The sequence below is a fragment of the Bos indicus x Bos taurus genome, chromosome 28 (genome assembly GCF_003369695.1).
Source record: "Bos indicus x Bos taurus breed Angus x Brahman F1 hybrid chromosome 28, Bos_hybrid_MaternalHap_v2.0, whole genome shotgun sequence".
Lineage (NCBI taxonomy): Eukaryota > Metazoa > Chordata > Mammalia > Artiodactyla > Bovidae > Bos > Bos indicus x Bos taurus.
This window is the reverse complement of record NC_040103.1, coordinates 33481937-33496290: the sequence shown is the minus strand read 5'-3', so window position 1 is coordinate 33496290 and position 14354 is coordinate 33481937. Positions and strand designations below refer to the sequence as shown.

The following is a 14354-nucleotide window of genomic DNA, read 5'->3' as shown; positions in this document are numbered from 1 at the left end:
ACCAACTCCCTCTACTTGGCATGATTTTTTCATGGTTCTTCCGTGTTGCAGTGCATTTCTATGCTTTCCTCCTTTTTGTGGCTGGAATTATACTTTTTAGTGTCACAAGGGAAGGCTGTCTTAGCAGCTCCCTCTGACCCTCACCTGAATATAGGAGTTGGCCTGCTCTGAGAACTGCCCAGCATTGGTGTGGGTGCCACCCCAGAGTACTGGCACCAGGGGGTCCTCGGGGGCTTGGGTGCTGAAGTGGCCAGGAAACCTACAGAGAGTTGGGGTGGGGAGCCTGGAGCCCCAGCGTTGATCCTCCTCGCCGCAGGTGGGCAGGGCGACAGGCAATGGTCCCTTGGCCCTTCCCAGCACTGCTGTGCTCTTGTCTTCAGAATGGACCAAGAATTCTCCCGGAGGCTCAGCATGTCTGAAGTCAAAGACGACAGCAGCGCTGCAAAGACGCTCTCGGCGGCTGCACGCAGATCCTTCTTTCGAAGGAAACATAAGCACAAACGCAGCGGGTCCAAAGATGGGAAAGACCTCCTTGCACTGGACACCTTTTCCAATGACTCCATTCCACTCTTTGAAGGCAAGTGACTGAGCTGGCTTCTCCAGCGGGCTCTCAGGCTGAGGTTTGCTCTTGACCACAGAAGCCTCACTGCAATGACGTGAACAAAGACAGGGGTTTGCTTTTCTCAGACATAATTGATCAAGGAGTGTGTCTGGGTTGGGATGGTGGTGCTGCAGTCCTCAGAGTCTACCACCTGTAGGATGTGTCCTCTGTCCTTAAGGTCTCCCCATCTCCTGCCATCACATCCATGTTCAGGCAGCAAGAAGAAAAGGGCATGGCAACGGTGTGCCTCTTTAAACAGCTTACCTGGAAGCCCCCTCTTCATTTTCCACTTACACCTCATTGACTGCTTGCAACTGCAAGGGAGGCTGAAATGGCAAGGTTTTCACTGGTGCCCTGCTGGCTTCAGTAAAGCAGGTTCTCCTAATAAGGAAGAAAGGAAGATGGATATTGGGTGGGCAAAAAGCAGTTCTTGCCCGGTGCATTGCCTCTAGTTTGTTTTGAGGTTATTCCAGGCTGCTTGGTGGTAACCAGGGGCCACTGTGCAGATCTTGGCCTTTCTGGCTTTACTCCTTACAGGATCCTCCCAGGGCCAGGCACCTGCCCAGTCCTGGGGTTGCATGTCAGGGAGTGTCAGACATCCTTTGGCAGGTCGCCCTGTGGAACGGTATATTTGTCCTGTAAAGCAGGAGGCTCTGGTGAATGCTGCTCCCTGGACCCCTGGGTGTGACCCCTGTCCTGGAAGGTGTGCCCTCCCTGATAGGCAGGCTGTGGGCGGGGTGAGGGGGCAGTGGGCCTCAGAAGGCAGGACAGCTGGCTTCCTCCTCCCCTGCTTCCTCACCTGTTATTTCAGGTCTTCGACACAGTGAGTTGAATGAGTCCCGCCCTTGTTCATGGCCCACGGACATGATAGTCAGGTCAGGGGTTGGCAAACCAGAGTCTATGGGCTGGATCTGGTTCACTGCCTGCTCTTAAATGGCCTTCAAGCTGAAAATAGGTTTTTACATTTTTAAATTTAAAATGTAAAAAAAAAAAAAAAGGACTGTCTTTTCAGAATAATAGTTGCTTGATTCTCCCTTCTCTTTTCTTCTGTAGACAGCATCTCTGGTGTATGGTGTATATCCAGTAGATGTCTTTGGAAAACAGCCATTTGTCTAGTCTGCAGTTCTTCAGAGTTTTTTTTTCATTCTATGTTTTTAAGTTATGGGGGTGTTCCCAGGTGGCGCTGGTGGTAAAGAACCCGCCTGCCAACGCAGGGGACATAAGAGGGAGCTCCCTCCCTCCCTGCCCTCAGCCCCCTCCCTGCCCGCGGTTCAATTCCTGGGTCGGAAAGATCCCCTGGAGAAGGGTATGGCGACCCCCTCCAGTATTCTTACCTGGAGAAACCCATGGACCAAGGACCCTGGCAGGCTATAGTCCACAGGGTCACAAAAAGTCGGACATGACTGAAGCGACTTAGCGTGCACACACGTATTTTGAAGTTGGCTTTAAATAGTTATATCTTACTGTTAAATTGACCCTTTTATCATTATAAAATGTTTCATCTCTAGTAATGTTTCTGGCCTTAAAAAAGGCTAGAAAACTATTTCTATTTTGTTACAGTATAATTATCACACGAGCTTTCTATTGGTTAAGTGTTTGCATAGTTCATCTTTTCCCATCGTTTCATACTTTTTTACAGCTTCATATTTACGTGGCTCTGTAAGCAGCATGTAGGGTTTTTTTTAACTCACTATGACACTTCATCTTTTTTCATTTTATTGAGACATGTGTATAGAAAAATGCAAATACATCTATAGAAAAGTGTACAGCCTGAGATGTTTTCACATTTGAACACACCAGTGACAGTCTTTATCCTTTAATTGGAGTAGTTAATTACTGATTAAATCATCACTGATATATTTACCATCGTACTATTTGTTTTCTGTTATCCTGCCTGTTTTATGTTCCCTTTCTTTTCTTACTTTTTTTGGATTAATCAAGCATTTTTGTTATTCTGCCCCTTCCTCAATCTCTTAGTTTTTATTAGTTTTGTTTTATTCTTTTGGGGGTGGTGATTACAGCAGCCCTCACAATGTGTATCTGACCTACTACTAACATGAATCATGACTTTGACCACTTCCTCAGTAATTTTAAAACATCAGAACACCATGACTTCCTTACCTCCTTCCTACCTTTTGCTTGATTATCATTTTCATTTTATATGTATTTTTAAATCCAGCAGTGTTATTAATTTACACATCAGTCATTCACTTATGTTTATCCTTTCCATTCTTCATTCCTTCCTGTCATCCTCTTTCCCTCTCATTTTTTCTTTCTGATATATACTCGCTTCAGCATTTTTTTTTTCCAACTTGACATGTAACTGACATATATTATTGTGTAAGTTTAAGGTGTACAAAACAATAATTTGATATGTGTATGAGTTGCAAAAGATTAACCACAATAAGGTTAGCTATAGTTAACATGCCCTTTGCGTGTGTGTTTGCGTGCTCAGCTGCTCACTCCTGTCTGACTCTTTGCGGCCCCATGGACTGTACCCTCACCTCATGTAATTGCCATTTTCTTGTTATGATCTTTAGCATTTCTTCTGATGCAGGTTTGTTGGTGACAGTCTCAGTTTCTTAGATTTTCACTGGATATAGAATTGTAGATGGGTCGATGTTTATGCATTTTAAAGATATTATTCATTGTCCTCTAGCTTTCACTGTGTATTCATTACCTGGGGCTTTTGCAACATATGTTACAAGCTTTGTGGTCAGCATAGTATGCATTTATTCTCTCTCAGTTCTGGAAGCCAGAAGTCCAAAATCAATACTATTGGGCCAAAATCCAGGTGTTGGCAGGTCCATGCTTCCTTGGAGGCTCTAGGGGGGAGTGTTAGGTCCATGGGTTTATAGTGTTGTTTAGATGCTGTTTCCTTATTGATTTTCTGTCTGATTGTGCTGGCTTTCCCAGGTGGTGCTAGTGGTAAAGAATCCTCCTGCCAGCACAAGAGACATTAGAGATGCGGGTTCAATTTCTGGGTCAGGAAGATCCCCTGGAGGAGAGCATGGCAAACTACTCCAGCATTCTTACCTAGAGAGTCCCATGGACAGAGGACCCTGGCGGGCTACCGTCCACAGGGTCACAGAGAGTCGGACACGACTGAAGTGACTTAGCACCGCACTGGCTGTACCATCCAGAATTGAAGTCAGGGTGTTGAAGTCCTGTACGGATACTGTGTCGTCTGTGTCTCCCTTCAGCTTCATCAGTGTTCACTTTACTTATTTGGGAATTCTAGGGCTGGGTGCGCATATACTTATGATGTACCTGTTTGGAGAAATGATCTTTCTATCATACTATAATGTTCTTTGTCTCTTGTGACAGTTTTCGTCTTCCAGTCTATTTTGTCTGATACAATCATGGTCACTCCTGCTCTCTTTAGATTCCCCATTTGCATGAACCATTTTTTCTTGTCCTTTCATCTTTAGCCTGTGTATATCCTTAGATCTAAAGTGAGTCTCTTGTAGACAGCGTATAGTTGGATCTTTTTTATTTATGCATTCAGCCAATCTGCATCATTTAATCGGGGCATTTAATCAATTTATACTTAATTGCTCATATGAAAGAGTATTTTTTAGTTGTTTTCTGTATGTCTTGTTGCTTTTTCATCTTATCTTTTCCTTCCTTGCTGCCTTCTTTTGTATTTCATTGATTTTTTTTTTGGTTGTAGTGACATGTTTTAATTTCTCATTTCCTTTTGTGTATATTTTATAGTTTTTTTTTGGTTGCTATTGTAATTACATAAAATATCTTTAGGTTATAGCAGTTCATTTTAAACTGATGATAGCTTCAATCTTATATAAAAGCTACATCTCTATGTTCCCCTCCACCCCTTTATGTTATGGATGACACTGATTACCTCCTGTTATATTATCTGAATATTAGGTACATAATTACTTTTATGCTTTTGATTTTAATATCCGTACCAGTTTTAAAAGGAGTCTACATACCTCCATTAGGTTGCTTCCAGATTATATGTTGGTTTATTTACCCTTCCCAGGGAGTTTATTTTCTCTGGGCCTCTGACTCTGGTTGGATATTGTGCTTGTGAGAGGCTTTGGAGCCCTGTGGTTCTGTTATTATGAGGACTTCTGACAAAGCAGATTATTCTGAGAGGATCAGAAAACTTCTAAATTGGTGCCCCTCAGTGTGGAATGTTAATAGTCACTACGGGAGAAGACGATTCTGTTGAGCTGAAGACATGGTCTTAATGTCCATACACAGAGAAATGGTAGGTGCAGCGCATTCACGTTTTAGGATGTTACAAAGGATAAAAGGGGGTCAGTGTGAGTCAACAGGGATGCTTTCAACAGAAACGCAAGACTGAGTGAAGAGGGGCTTACAGAATATTTATGGTCTGTCGTTTTTGTTGGACATACGTATTTTCCAGGTTTTATGAGCAATAAAAGGATACACTTTATAGTCGTGTCCGACTCTTTGTGACCCTACGGACTGTAGCCCGCCACTCTCCTCTGTCCATGGGATATACTTTGAATCCTCATAACCAGCAATGATGCTAGTTGAGAGGAAGCTGCCAGGGACCAAGACTGGAGAAAGGGGGTTGGAGAGGATGCCTAGCTTACCTGTCATGGTCAAAGCTTTAAAAGGGGGGATGTTATTATCTCCTCTTGGAGGAAGTTCTTTGCCCTGGGTCTGTGCTATTCTTTTAAAAGTTTTTAAAAGTGTTTCTGAGTTGCCAGCACAGTGATTGGTACCTGGGAGGTGTCAGGAAGATATCTGCATGCTGGTTTTAGGCTATCTCTTTCTGTGAGCATTTTTTATTCATTTTGTGGAAGGGGAGACTTAACTACATGTATCAACTAGGATATTGGTTTGAGTGCTGTAACTGAGACCAAATAACAATGGCTGAAGCATGATAAGAAGCTTCTCTGCCACATAAAAGTCTGGGTTGGTAGGTAGTCCCTTGGAGGCAGCTCTGTTCTGGGGACCATCAGGGAGCCAAGTCCCTTTTGTCTCGTGTCCCTCTATCATTTCCTGGGGGTGGGTTGTCATCTGCAGAGTCAGAGCTGGGTCACTGCCCCTGGTCCTGTCCGTTTCAGCTCATGGGAAGGGGGATAGTTTGCTCACTGCATGGGGCAGGTCTGGGTCACACGACCCACCCCGCTCAGGGGAGGTGGCACCGGTAGAGAACGGAACGTCTAATGGTGAGGGGACCGTGCGTTGAATGCACATTGGAGAATTTGAGCGGAATAAAGTGCTGCAATGCCTCAGGTGTCCAAGGAGTGGGACACGGTGCAGGAGTGGCCATGCCCTGGTGCCCAGGGTGTGGGACTCTCAGTGCTAAAATTGGGCGAGTCCTAGGCAGACCAGGGTGAGCTGGGTCCCTGGCTCTGGATCTGTGGAGTGAAGGAGACAGGTCTGCCTGGGGTAAGCAAGGTCAGGGGAGCAGTGGGTCCCCAGCCCCTCCCGGCCCTCCCTCTGCTCCGGGTGGGTGCCCATCCTCTGCTGCCCTCTCTCCCCCAGATTCAGTGAGCCTGGCCTATCAGCGGGTCCAGAAGGTGGACTGCACCTCCCTGAGGCCCGTCCTGATCCTGGGGCCCTTCCTGGATGTGGTGAAGGAGATGCTGGTGAACGAGGCACCCAGCAAGTTCTGCAGATGCCCCCTTGGTAAGGGCAGCCCTCAGGCCTGCTGGGCTGTGTCTGTCCCCGTGTTTGTGTTCACCTGCTTCCGGGGTGGATCTCATAGAGTTTTCATCCTTCTGACTTGGGTCGCATCAGCGTTCAGCCTCTGGCTCTTTCTCTGGGAGTGAGGCTGGCAGGGCTGGGTTTCCGTGCAGTGCTTTCCCCGCCTGTGCAGCGATGGCTCACGGCGCCACACCTGCTGATTCCTGTGTCTGTGCTTTGCAGAGGTGATGAAGGCCTCCCAGCAGGCCATCGAGCGGGGCGTCAAAGACTGCCTGTTTGTCGATTACAAGCGGAGGAGTGGCCACTTTGACGTGACCACTGTGGCTTCCATAAAGGAGATCACAGAAAAGGTACCATGGGCTTTCTGGGTAAGGTTTCTGAGGCCAGGTGGGGTGGTGCTTTAGAATGTTCGTGTATCTGGGTAAAGGCGGGAAAGGGGTTTGGAGTTGGGTTGTCCAGACCGCACATGGCCCCCGTTCCCAGCCTTGGCCATCCTCAAAGCTGACAGCCTGTGGGGAGAGGTTTCCCTGGATGAGGTTTCCCCACCGGGGTCACACGCCCTCTTCATGTCAGAATGGTTTTGCTGCCTTGTTCCTCAGTAGCACCTCATGTATTCACTTAGAGGGTGAGGCCGGGCAGTGTCAGGTGAGGAGTGGGGCCCCTCCATGGCAGACAGAGGCTGAGTTCCTGAGGCTCAGCCCTGCCCCTGCCCGGGTGTTCACCTCTCCCTCCCTGCAGAACCGGCACTGTCTCCTGGACGTCGCCCCGCACGCCATCGAGCGACTGCACCACATGCACATCTACCCCATCGTCATCTTCATCCACTACAAGAGCGCCAAGCACATCAAGTGGGTGCCCGGCTCCTTGGGGGCTTGGCCCGGCCTTGCTGGGCGTGGGGGGTGGCGGGGCATTGGCTTTGAACAGGCCTCCTGGGTAGGAGTGCCCCCCCCTACCCCCCCCCGCCCCCGCCATGTGCCCATCTCACACCCAGCCAGTCGTGTTAACCCAGCACAGCCCTCCCCAACGCTCTCCGTCCTGTGTGGGGGCTGCCACAGCGCCTCGAGTCTGCACCACTTAGTCTGCGTATCTCCCTCCTGACCCCCATGCCCTCTCGCCCTCGCCTGCCTTTCGTCTTGGTGCTCACGACGACACAGGAACTGGGCAGCCCAGCTCCACCAGGAGCTGACTTGTGATGTGCATGGGCCTTTGCTCTTACTGAGCTTCAGTTTTTGTGGTTAGGCTAACGACTTGCCAAGCCCCCATATGCTCCCCCCTCACCTTTGCCTTTCGGTGCTCCCAGGCTTCTGGTACCTGCACTCGGGGGCCAGCTGGGGCATCTGAGTTCTTCCCTGTCTCTGCCCAGAGCTCCCTGTGGGGCCAGCAGGCTGCGCTGTGCTCCCCCAGGGGCGCACGTGCGGTTGGGGGTAGCCCTGTTATTCTGGACAGAGAAGCTGAGAGGAGGGCATGGGGAAGGTGAGAAGGCTCAGCCAGGTTCCTGGATGTCCCGATAGGGAGCAGAGAGACCCCATCTACCTGAAGGACAAGGTGACTCAGAGGCATTCCAAAGAGCAGTTTGAGACGGCTCAGAAGATTGAACAGGAGTACAGCAGGTACTTCACAGGTAGGTATGCGTCGGGCCCAAAGAGGAGCGGGTGGCAAGGACGGACACAGCCTTCCCAAGGATGCCCTTCTAACTTAGAAGTGTTACAGCCCGCACTTCCGGGGTGCCTGGTGATGCCACCGCAGTGGGCACTTTCATTACAGACAGTCTTATTGCAGGCACAGGGCAGCATCGGGGGCTTGTCTGTCCAAAGGTAAAGTTCACTGATTCTGGCCTTGGGTCACAGTTGGTCTTGAGTTACGGCTGCACGGGCGCCGTGTGGCACAGCTCCGCACTCCCCAGGCAGGTGGCACAGCGGTGGTGGCTGTGAGCACCCATCCCCAGCACCCTCCAGGGTAGGCCAGTTTCGCAGTGGCGTTTGATGACAAACTGCACCATTACTGTCTCTTGTCTTTGAAACAAGGCAAACTAAAAGAAACTCTAATTTAGTAGTTGCCATAGTACTTGGTGGCTTCCAACTTCTTCCATGAAATCAGTCATTTGTAGGGGCCATAACAACATCGTGGTCAAGAGAGGTGGAGACTGTGATTTTAAGTAACATGTAGAGAGTGTTATGATTGGTGCTTCTCATGCAGTATTTGGTCTCAGAACCCAGCCCTGGCTCTCCTGTGTATGTGTATGTGTGTTTGTGTTTTAATTTTAAATCCATTACAGACCGATATTTCAGTTAAATACTTTAGCAGTTTACTAGAGAAAGGAAAATTTAAAACTTAAAAACTTACGACATACAGGCTTTGATTTTTTATCAGATTTAGCAGATGTGAAATTACTCCGTCACATTGTCATAGCCATTTCTAAACGTTCACCGTCAATATCTGTGGCAGGAAGCCAGGGCGTGGCGCTGTTCCACGGAGCACGCACAGAGCCGTTGTCTAGTGTCTGCTGGGCCGTGGTGCTGAAACCTTGCCAAGCAGCAGGCCTGAGCCGGAGCTGGGGATGGCCCATCATCTTTTCTGAGAGTCTTCTCTGGGCCATGGGGTGCCCAGCTCTCGAGACCCAGCCTAGTTCCCTCTAGAATCTTGCTGCCAATTGGACTATTACAACATACCCCAGGCTGCTTCCCATGTACTGGGACTCCCCGTTGCGTGACGGGGCACACCAGCCCGGGTCATCACTGCGGTGGAGCCTGGCGAATTATGTGCATAGTGACATCACGCCACCCATATTACAGGGCTCAGGGCAACCTGGAAAATCAGACGCCAGCCTTCGTTTGAGCCCCAGATCTTAACGTGGTATGAACAGTTGCCGAGAGGGATAGATAAAAAGCCGAAGTGATTTGCACTCAACTCTCTTTTTCTTCCCCAATTTCTTGCTGATGGAAGAGAAGTGAGGCGGGGGTAGAGCAGTTGAGCCGAGTAGCTGAAGACAGGCAGAGCACCAGGAAGTGAAGGATCTGTTTGCGCCTCCTTCGGGGCGTCTTCCTCCGAGCCGATGACGGGTGTGTTTGGGGACTCTCTTGCAGGGGTCGTCCAGGGAGGAGCCCTGTCGAGCATTTGCACTCAGATCTTGGCAGTGGTCAATCAAGAGCAAAATAAAGTCCTGTGGATCCCAGCCTGCCCTCTCTAGAACACAGCGCTGGGGATGACTGTAGCCTGGCCTCCAGCCCGACCGCCTGGTGCAGCTCTTTGCAGTGACTACGGATCGACGCCACTGTGTGTAAACACGAAGGGGAGGGATCCATGAACCGGGGCTCCAGAAGTACCTCCTCTGCAGACGGAAGGCCACAGACGGACGGGATCCAGACCCCGGCCAGCGGACTGTGCTTCTCCCACACGTGTGTGCTTTAAGACAGAGACTGTGGAGTGGGGGACTCGACACCAACCTTCCTTGTAGCCGGCTCAACAGAGATGCTGCAAAGAGAACCTTTCAGATCACAAGTTTACAAGCCTTTTCGAAGTACTCGGTTGTTTATGTTTACTTGAATGGCTCCGTGTTGTCGCTGCCCAGCCCCCGCCCTTTTCCTCACTGTCGCTTGGGTGTTGGTTTTGTGCCTGCTTTCAACGAAACACTCGGGAACCTCGCTGGGGGCCGCTTTGCTCTGGGAGGTTCTTAGCTGTGGGACCAGACCTCTGACGAATGCCCTGCTCCTCGGTGGCCCCTCTCCCGGAAGGCCCCGTGACTGCGGCTGCTTAGACGTCTGTGGGTGCGGAACTAGTGCCTTTGTGGGGCTGCGCGTTCTCCTGCACCTAGGAAGGTGACTTCCGCCGTCTTGTAGGCGCATTCCTCAGACTTTGTCTCCTGCCTTCTGCCACCTCTTACTTCTCATCCACCTGTGTTCACGATTCCAGCGTTCTCTCTGGTCCTCAGAGCTTTGTGGGTTCACTGTGACACAGCCAGTTCTGGGCAGGGTGTCAGGCTGGGGCTGAGGCATGCCACTGGGTCCTCCTTCGGTTCTGTGAATAGTGACAGCCTTTACCAGTGCAGATTTTGCAGAGTAATTCCCAAATGCTTTACAATGGGTCAGGCACATCAGCTCTGTTTGATCTAAAAACAATTCGTATTTCAGACTCTGGAAAGAGAGCTTTTACGGAAGCTTGAGGATCAATGTGGTCACTGTTAAAATTCAAGAGAAACTGGGATCTATCTAGTCTTGGCTTCAGCTCTCACAACATGAGCAGAGCTCCACGAGGATGGCTTTGTTTTGTTTTGTTTTTTAACGCATCTGATGCCAGATGTTTCTGGCTGAAGATTTGGTGTGGTTCCTCCTTAAACTGTGCGTCCTGTTAATAATAGGTACTGTACGGGGCTCCGGGTAAGTGTCACTGGGGTAGGACCTCTATTTTAATACTGTTCCTAACATTTCATTTTACTAGCAAGAAATCGCTGATTTCATTTTATTCTTTGTAATTCTAGACACTAGATTATAGTTTAGCCATACTGACATTTTTTTAAAAAGGGATATATTTTCTTGCACAGTTGTTCGCAAGGAGACACATTTCAGTCTCAGTGCTGCCCTTTGTTTCACAGGTACACGTGTTCTGGCTCAGACAGCTAGGACCAACCGCAGGCTGTCGCGGGGTTTCGCTGGCACCCGCGGGGCCGCTGCTCTGGGCGGCTGGGGTTGGCACAGAGATGGTACAGTGTGCACGGGTACTGTTCTGACAGACTGGGGTTTTCTGTACTAAAACCTTCCTTTGTATCAAAAGTTAAACAGACTTTAGTACAACAAATAAAGGTCAATTTCTGTAACTCGTTGTGAAGACACCTGTGTTTCATGTGTTTTCCACCTCTCCCCGGCTTCCTCGGCTCTTTGTTCCTACGTTTGAGACAGCTGTCCCCCACCCCCGCAGTGTTTGGGTGGAGCTGGCCACTCTCTGAGGTTCCCTCCAACTCTTGCGATGATTGGGCGCCCCTCTCACCTGCAGTGTCAGCCCCTCCGACTCCCTCCTTCCCTCCCACGTGTCCAGCGTGGGTGCTGGTTGTAACCAGGCAGCTCATGTATGTTAAGATTCCAATCCTGCCCTGGGGGCTCATGTTCAGATCTGCAGGTTTTGCCTGGGCCGTGAAAAGCACAGGGGCTCGAAGGACACCAGGATCCTCTCGTGATCTCAGCTGGGTCCCTGCACCCTGGGGGTGAAGAAGACCCAGCCTGGCCCAGAGGCTGCAGCGTGAGACCACCCACGACTCGCATGGGCAGATTGTTTGGGCCCAAAAGCCTGTTCCAGGGTGGCAGGAAGGCCAGAAGGGACCAGTGCTTGTCTAAACCCATGCAGAGCCCAGGCAGGGGGTGGAGGTGCACAGCCTCTGCCCCCAGGTGGTGTCTGCATAACGCAGGCTCAGAGCCTTCTGGAAAGGCAGTACTGACTTTGGGCTGCAGCCTCGAGACCTTGGACACATCTCACATGGGCCTCCAAAGACAGGGCAGACGAGAGAATCTCTGAGGCCCCATCCCGTGCTGACATCTCAGTTACGAGTAGGGAGCGGGACTTCCTTCCTGGCCCTGGGGAGGTTGACCAAAACCCCAACTCTGGGAACCTTGAGACACGTGACTTTTGGAGGCTGGTGGAGTCCCTGATGCCTCACATGCAGGAGCAGAATCTGAAACTATCTGGACCCAGAGTCCTGGGCCAGAGTCCTGGGCCTCTTCAGCTGGAGCAAGGCTCTGAGGCTGACCAAAAGGGCAGGACAACTGGAATTTAGGGCTGGGAAACCTGAGGCTGCTGCCAACCCCAGCACCCTGCTCCCTGGGGCTGACAGTGCAGAGAGCCGCATGGGTCACAAATGCCAAAGACAGAAAGAAATACGAGGAGTTGCCAGGTGGGGCATGGAGCAAGCATGAACTCACAGTGGGGGAACCAGTTGGCGTGGACGACAATCTTTTCTTCGGGGACGGGGCTCCGAGGTCTGGCCCTGCACAGCCAGGCCTTATCCTCTGCCCCCTCAGCTTCACTTCTCCCTGTGGGTTTCCTGGACCTTATTTTCAATCATGCAGACTCTTGTGCACTCATGCCTCCCGGAATGTAGTCTCCAGACTCTTGATGTTTCGCCTTCAGTTCTCCTTCCTATTGTGAGTTTCTATCTTTTGTCTTTTTTGAACCATGAAATGCGTCATACATACAGAAGAGCATCTACAATGTAAACATATGGTCTAAAGAATAATAGTGCGTCTGTCGTTAAGAAACAGAACCACAGCACTGCTGTGAAAGCCCTCTTGATGCCTCGCACACTTGAATTCTCCCTTTCCCCCGGGAAGTGCTGGGCTGACTTGTGGTTTAATGATCCCCTCGCTTTTTCTGTTTTCACCCTCCGGTGGAGGTGTTTGAAACAATATTATGTGCGGTTTTGAAGACACCAGGCTTCACTCACTCACTGAGCTATGAGAGCAGAGGGCAGTGCCCCTGCTGTTAGACGACATGGGCTGGAAAAGCAGTGTGACCTCTGGGTCAGGGGGAGTCTCAGCTTCCCTGGGCATTTTGAAGTGCCATTCCTCTGGGGGAAATCGGTAAGCAGGGACTTGAAAGGGTCCTGGGGACACTGGGGCCGCCACGCTCGGGGTGTGTGGCCGTACTGTGCACAAACCGAGTCCTCCTGGTCTGGCAGGAATACGGTCGGAGGGCTGGAGCTGCTGACTGTAATTCCATGCTCACTGCGACCATCCTCTTGATTTCAGCGGTGAGCCAAAGCTGAGCCCTCCGGGGCAGGAAATGTTGACTTCTCCTGCTGATCTGAGGAGTGAGAAGGATGTCAGCTCATGTCGATCAAGCCTAGGAGAGGTGGAAATGGGGCCAGTTCAGTTCAGTTGCTCAGTCATGTCCGACTCTTGGCGGCCCCGTGGACTGCAGCACTCCAGGCTTCCCTGTCCATCACCAACTCCCGAATCTTGATCAGACTCATGTCCATCAAGTCGGTGATGCCATCCAACCACCTCATCCTCTGTCGTCCCTTCTCCTCCTGCCTTCAATCCTTCCCAGCATCAGAGTCTTTTCCAATGAGTCAGTTCTCTGCATCTGGTGGCCAAAGTATTAGAGCTTCAGCATCTGTCCTTCTAATGAATATTCAGAACTGATTTCCTGTAGGATTGACTGGTTTGATCTCCTTGCAAATGAGAATGGGGCCAGGATCACCTTATTGTTCTCTTCATTAAGAGAAGAGCCAGAGGCCCTGGTGCTAATAGCTCTTGACATTTCTGTCTTGAGTCCCCGCTCCAGACCAGACTTTTTACTCTCTGTCTGGTGTGAGCCCTCATCCTGGGACTTCCTCCACTTTCCTGAGAGTTTTGTGGGAGTTTTTTTGATTTCTCTGACTCTTTTCTCTTTTGATGGATCTCCTGCTTCTTGTGCTGCCTGTGAGGAGAGAGGGTTAACCCCTGATCCGAATTCTTTCTGCAGAGGAAGGTGACTCAGTATCAGTATAGCTGCATGCAGTCCCTTAGTCCCTCTCTCTTCAGTATGGTACCAGTTCTCTCATCTGTGCCTGTGACGCCTAATCCAGGAATCCTCTCAATATTCTCCAGGCAGTAAAGCCTCCTGGCTTCTGCTGAGTTTAGAGAAATGCATTAACCCCGTAGCTTGGACTCCAGGAATCTGTTTCTCCTGGGCTTTCCTGAATTCCATCTTTAAGCCATCATCTCCACCCCGAGTTCTGAAGTAATGCCACAGCTGCTGCTTCCTCTGTTGTCTTAGGATTGGGCTCAGGTCTACTAAATAATTTACCACTGGTCCATTTGATTCTCAGCTTCTAAAATGATTTTTTGGTTACATACCTCTCTGCTCTCCCCATATTTTTGGATTTTTTTTTTAAAGGAATCTTTTTACTGTATTTCCTTTGTTTTAGTGAGGTTTGAATAATGGGAAAAAAATCTAGCTTATGTATCAAGCTAAGCTGCTTGCTTATAACACAGAGATTAAGGTTTACCTTTCCATGTTCTTTTACTATTATCTTACTTTCACTGAGGTCTTGAGAGGACCTGAATTACGTACTTGGTTGCTTTTAACAGCAGCGTCCCCTTCCGGTTCCTGAGTGTGTCAGTCAGGCTTCAGCCTG

General features: G+C 49.9%; 1 protein-coding gene across 8 annotated transcripts in view; it reads left to right on the top strand.

Moving 5' to 3' along the window:
- Positions 1–11071, top strand: part of DLG5 (discs large MAGUK scaffold protein 5) — a 123205-nt gene extending 112134 nt beyond the window's left edge. For all 8 annotated transcript variants that reach the window (XM_027530836.1, XM_027530831.1, XM_027530832.1 and 5 more), the window contains 6 exons: positions 381–577; positions 6089–6232; positions 6473–6600; positions 6989–7098; positions 7762–7871; positions 9334–11071. In XM_027530836.1, the coding sequence (XP_027386637.1) occupies positions 381–577; positions 6089–6232; positions 6473–6600; positions 6989–7098; positions 7762–7871; positions 9334–9437 (793 nt within the window). In that variant the 3' untranslated portion in view covers positions 9438–11071. The remainder of the gene's footprint in view (positions 1–380; positions 578–6088; positions 6233–6472; positions 6601–6988; positions 7099–7761; positions 7872–9333) is intronic.
- The last annotated feature ends 3283 nt before the right edge of the window (positions 11072–14354 follow it).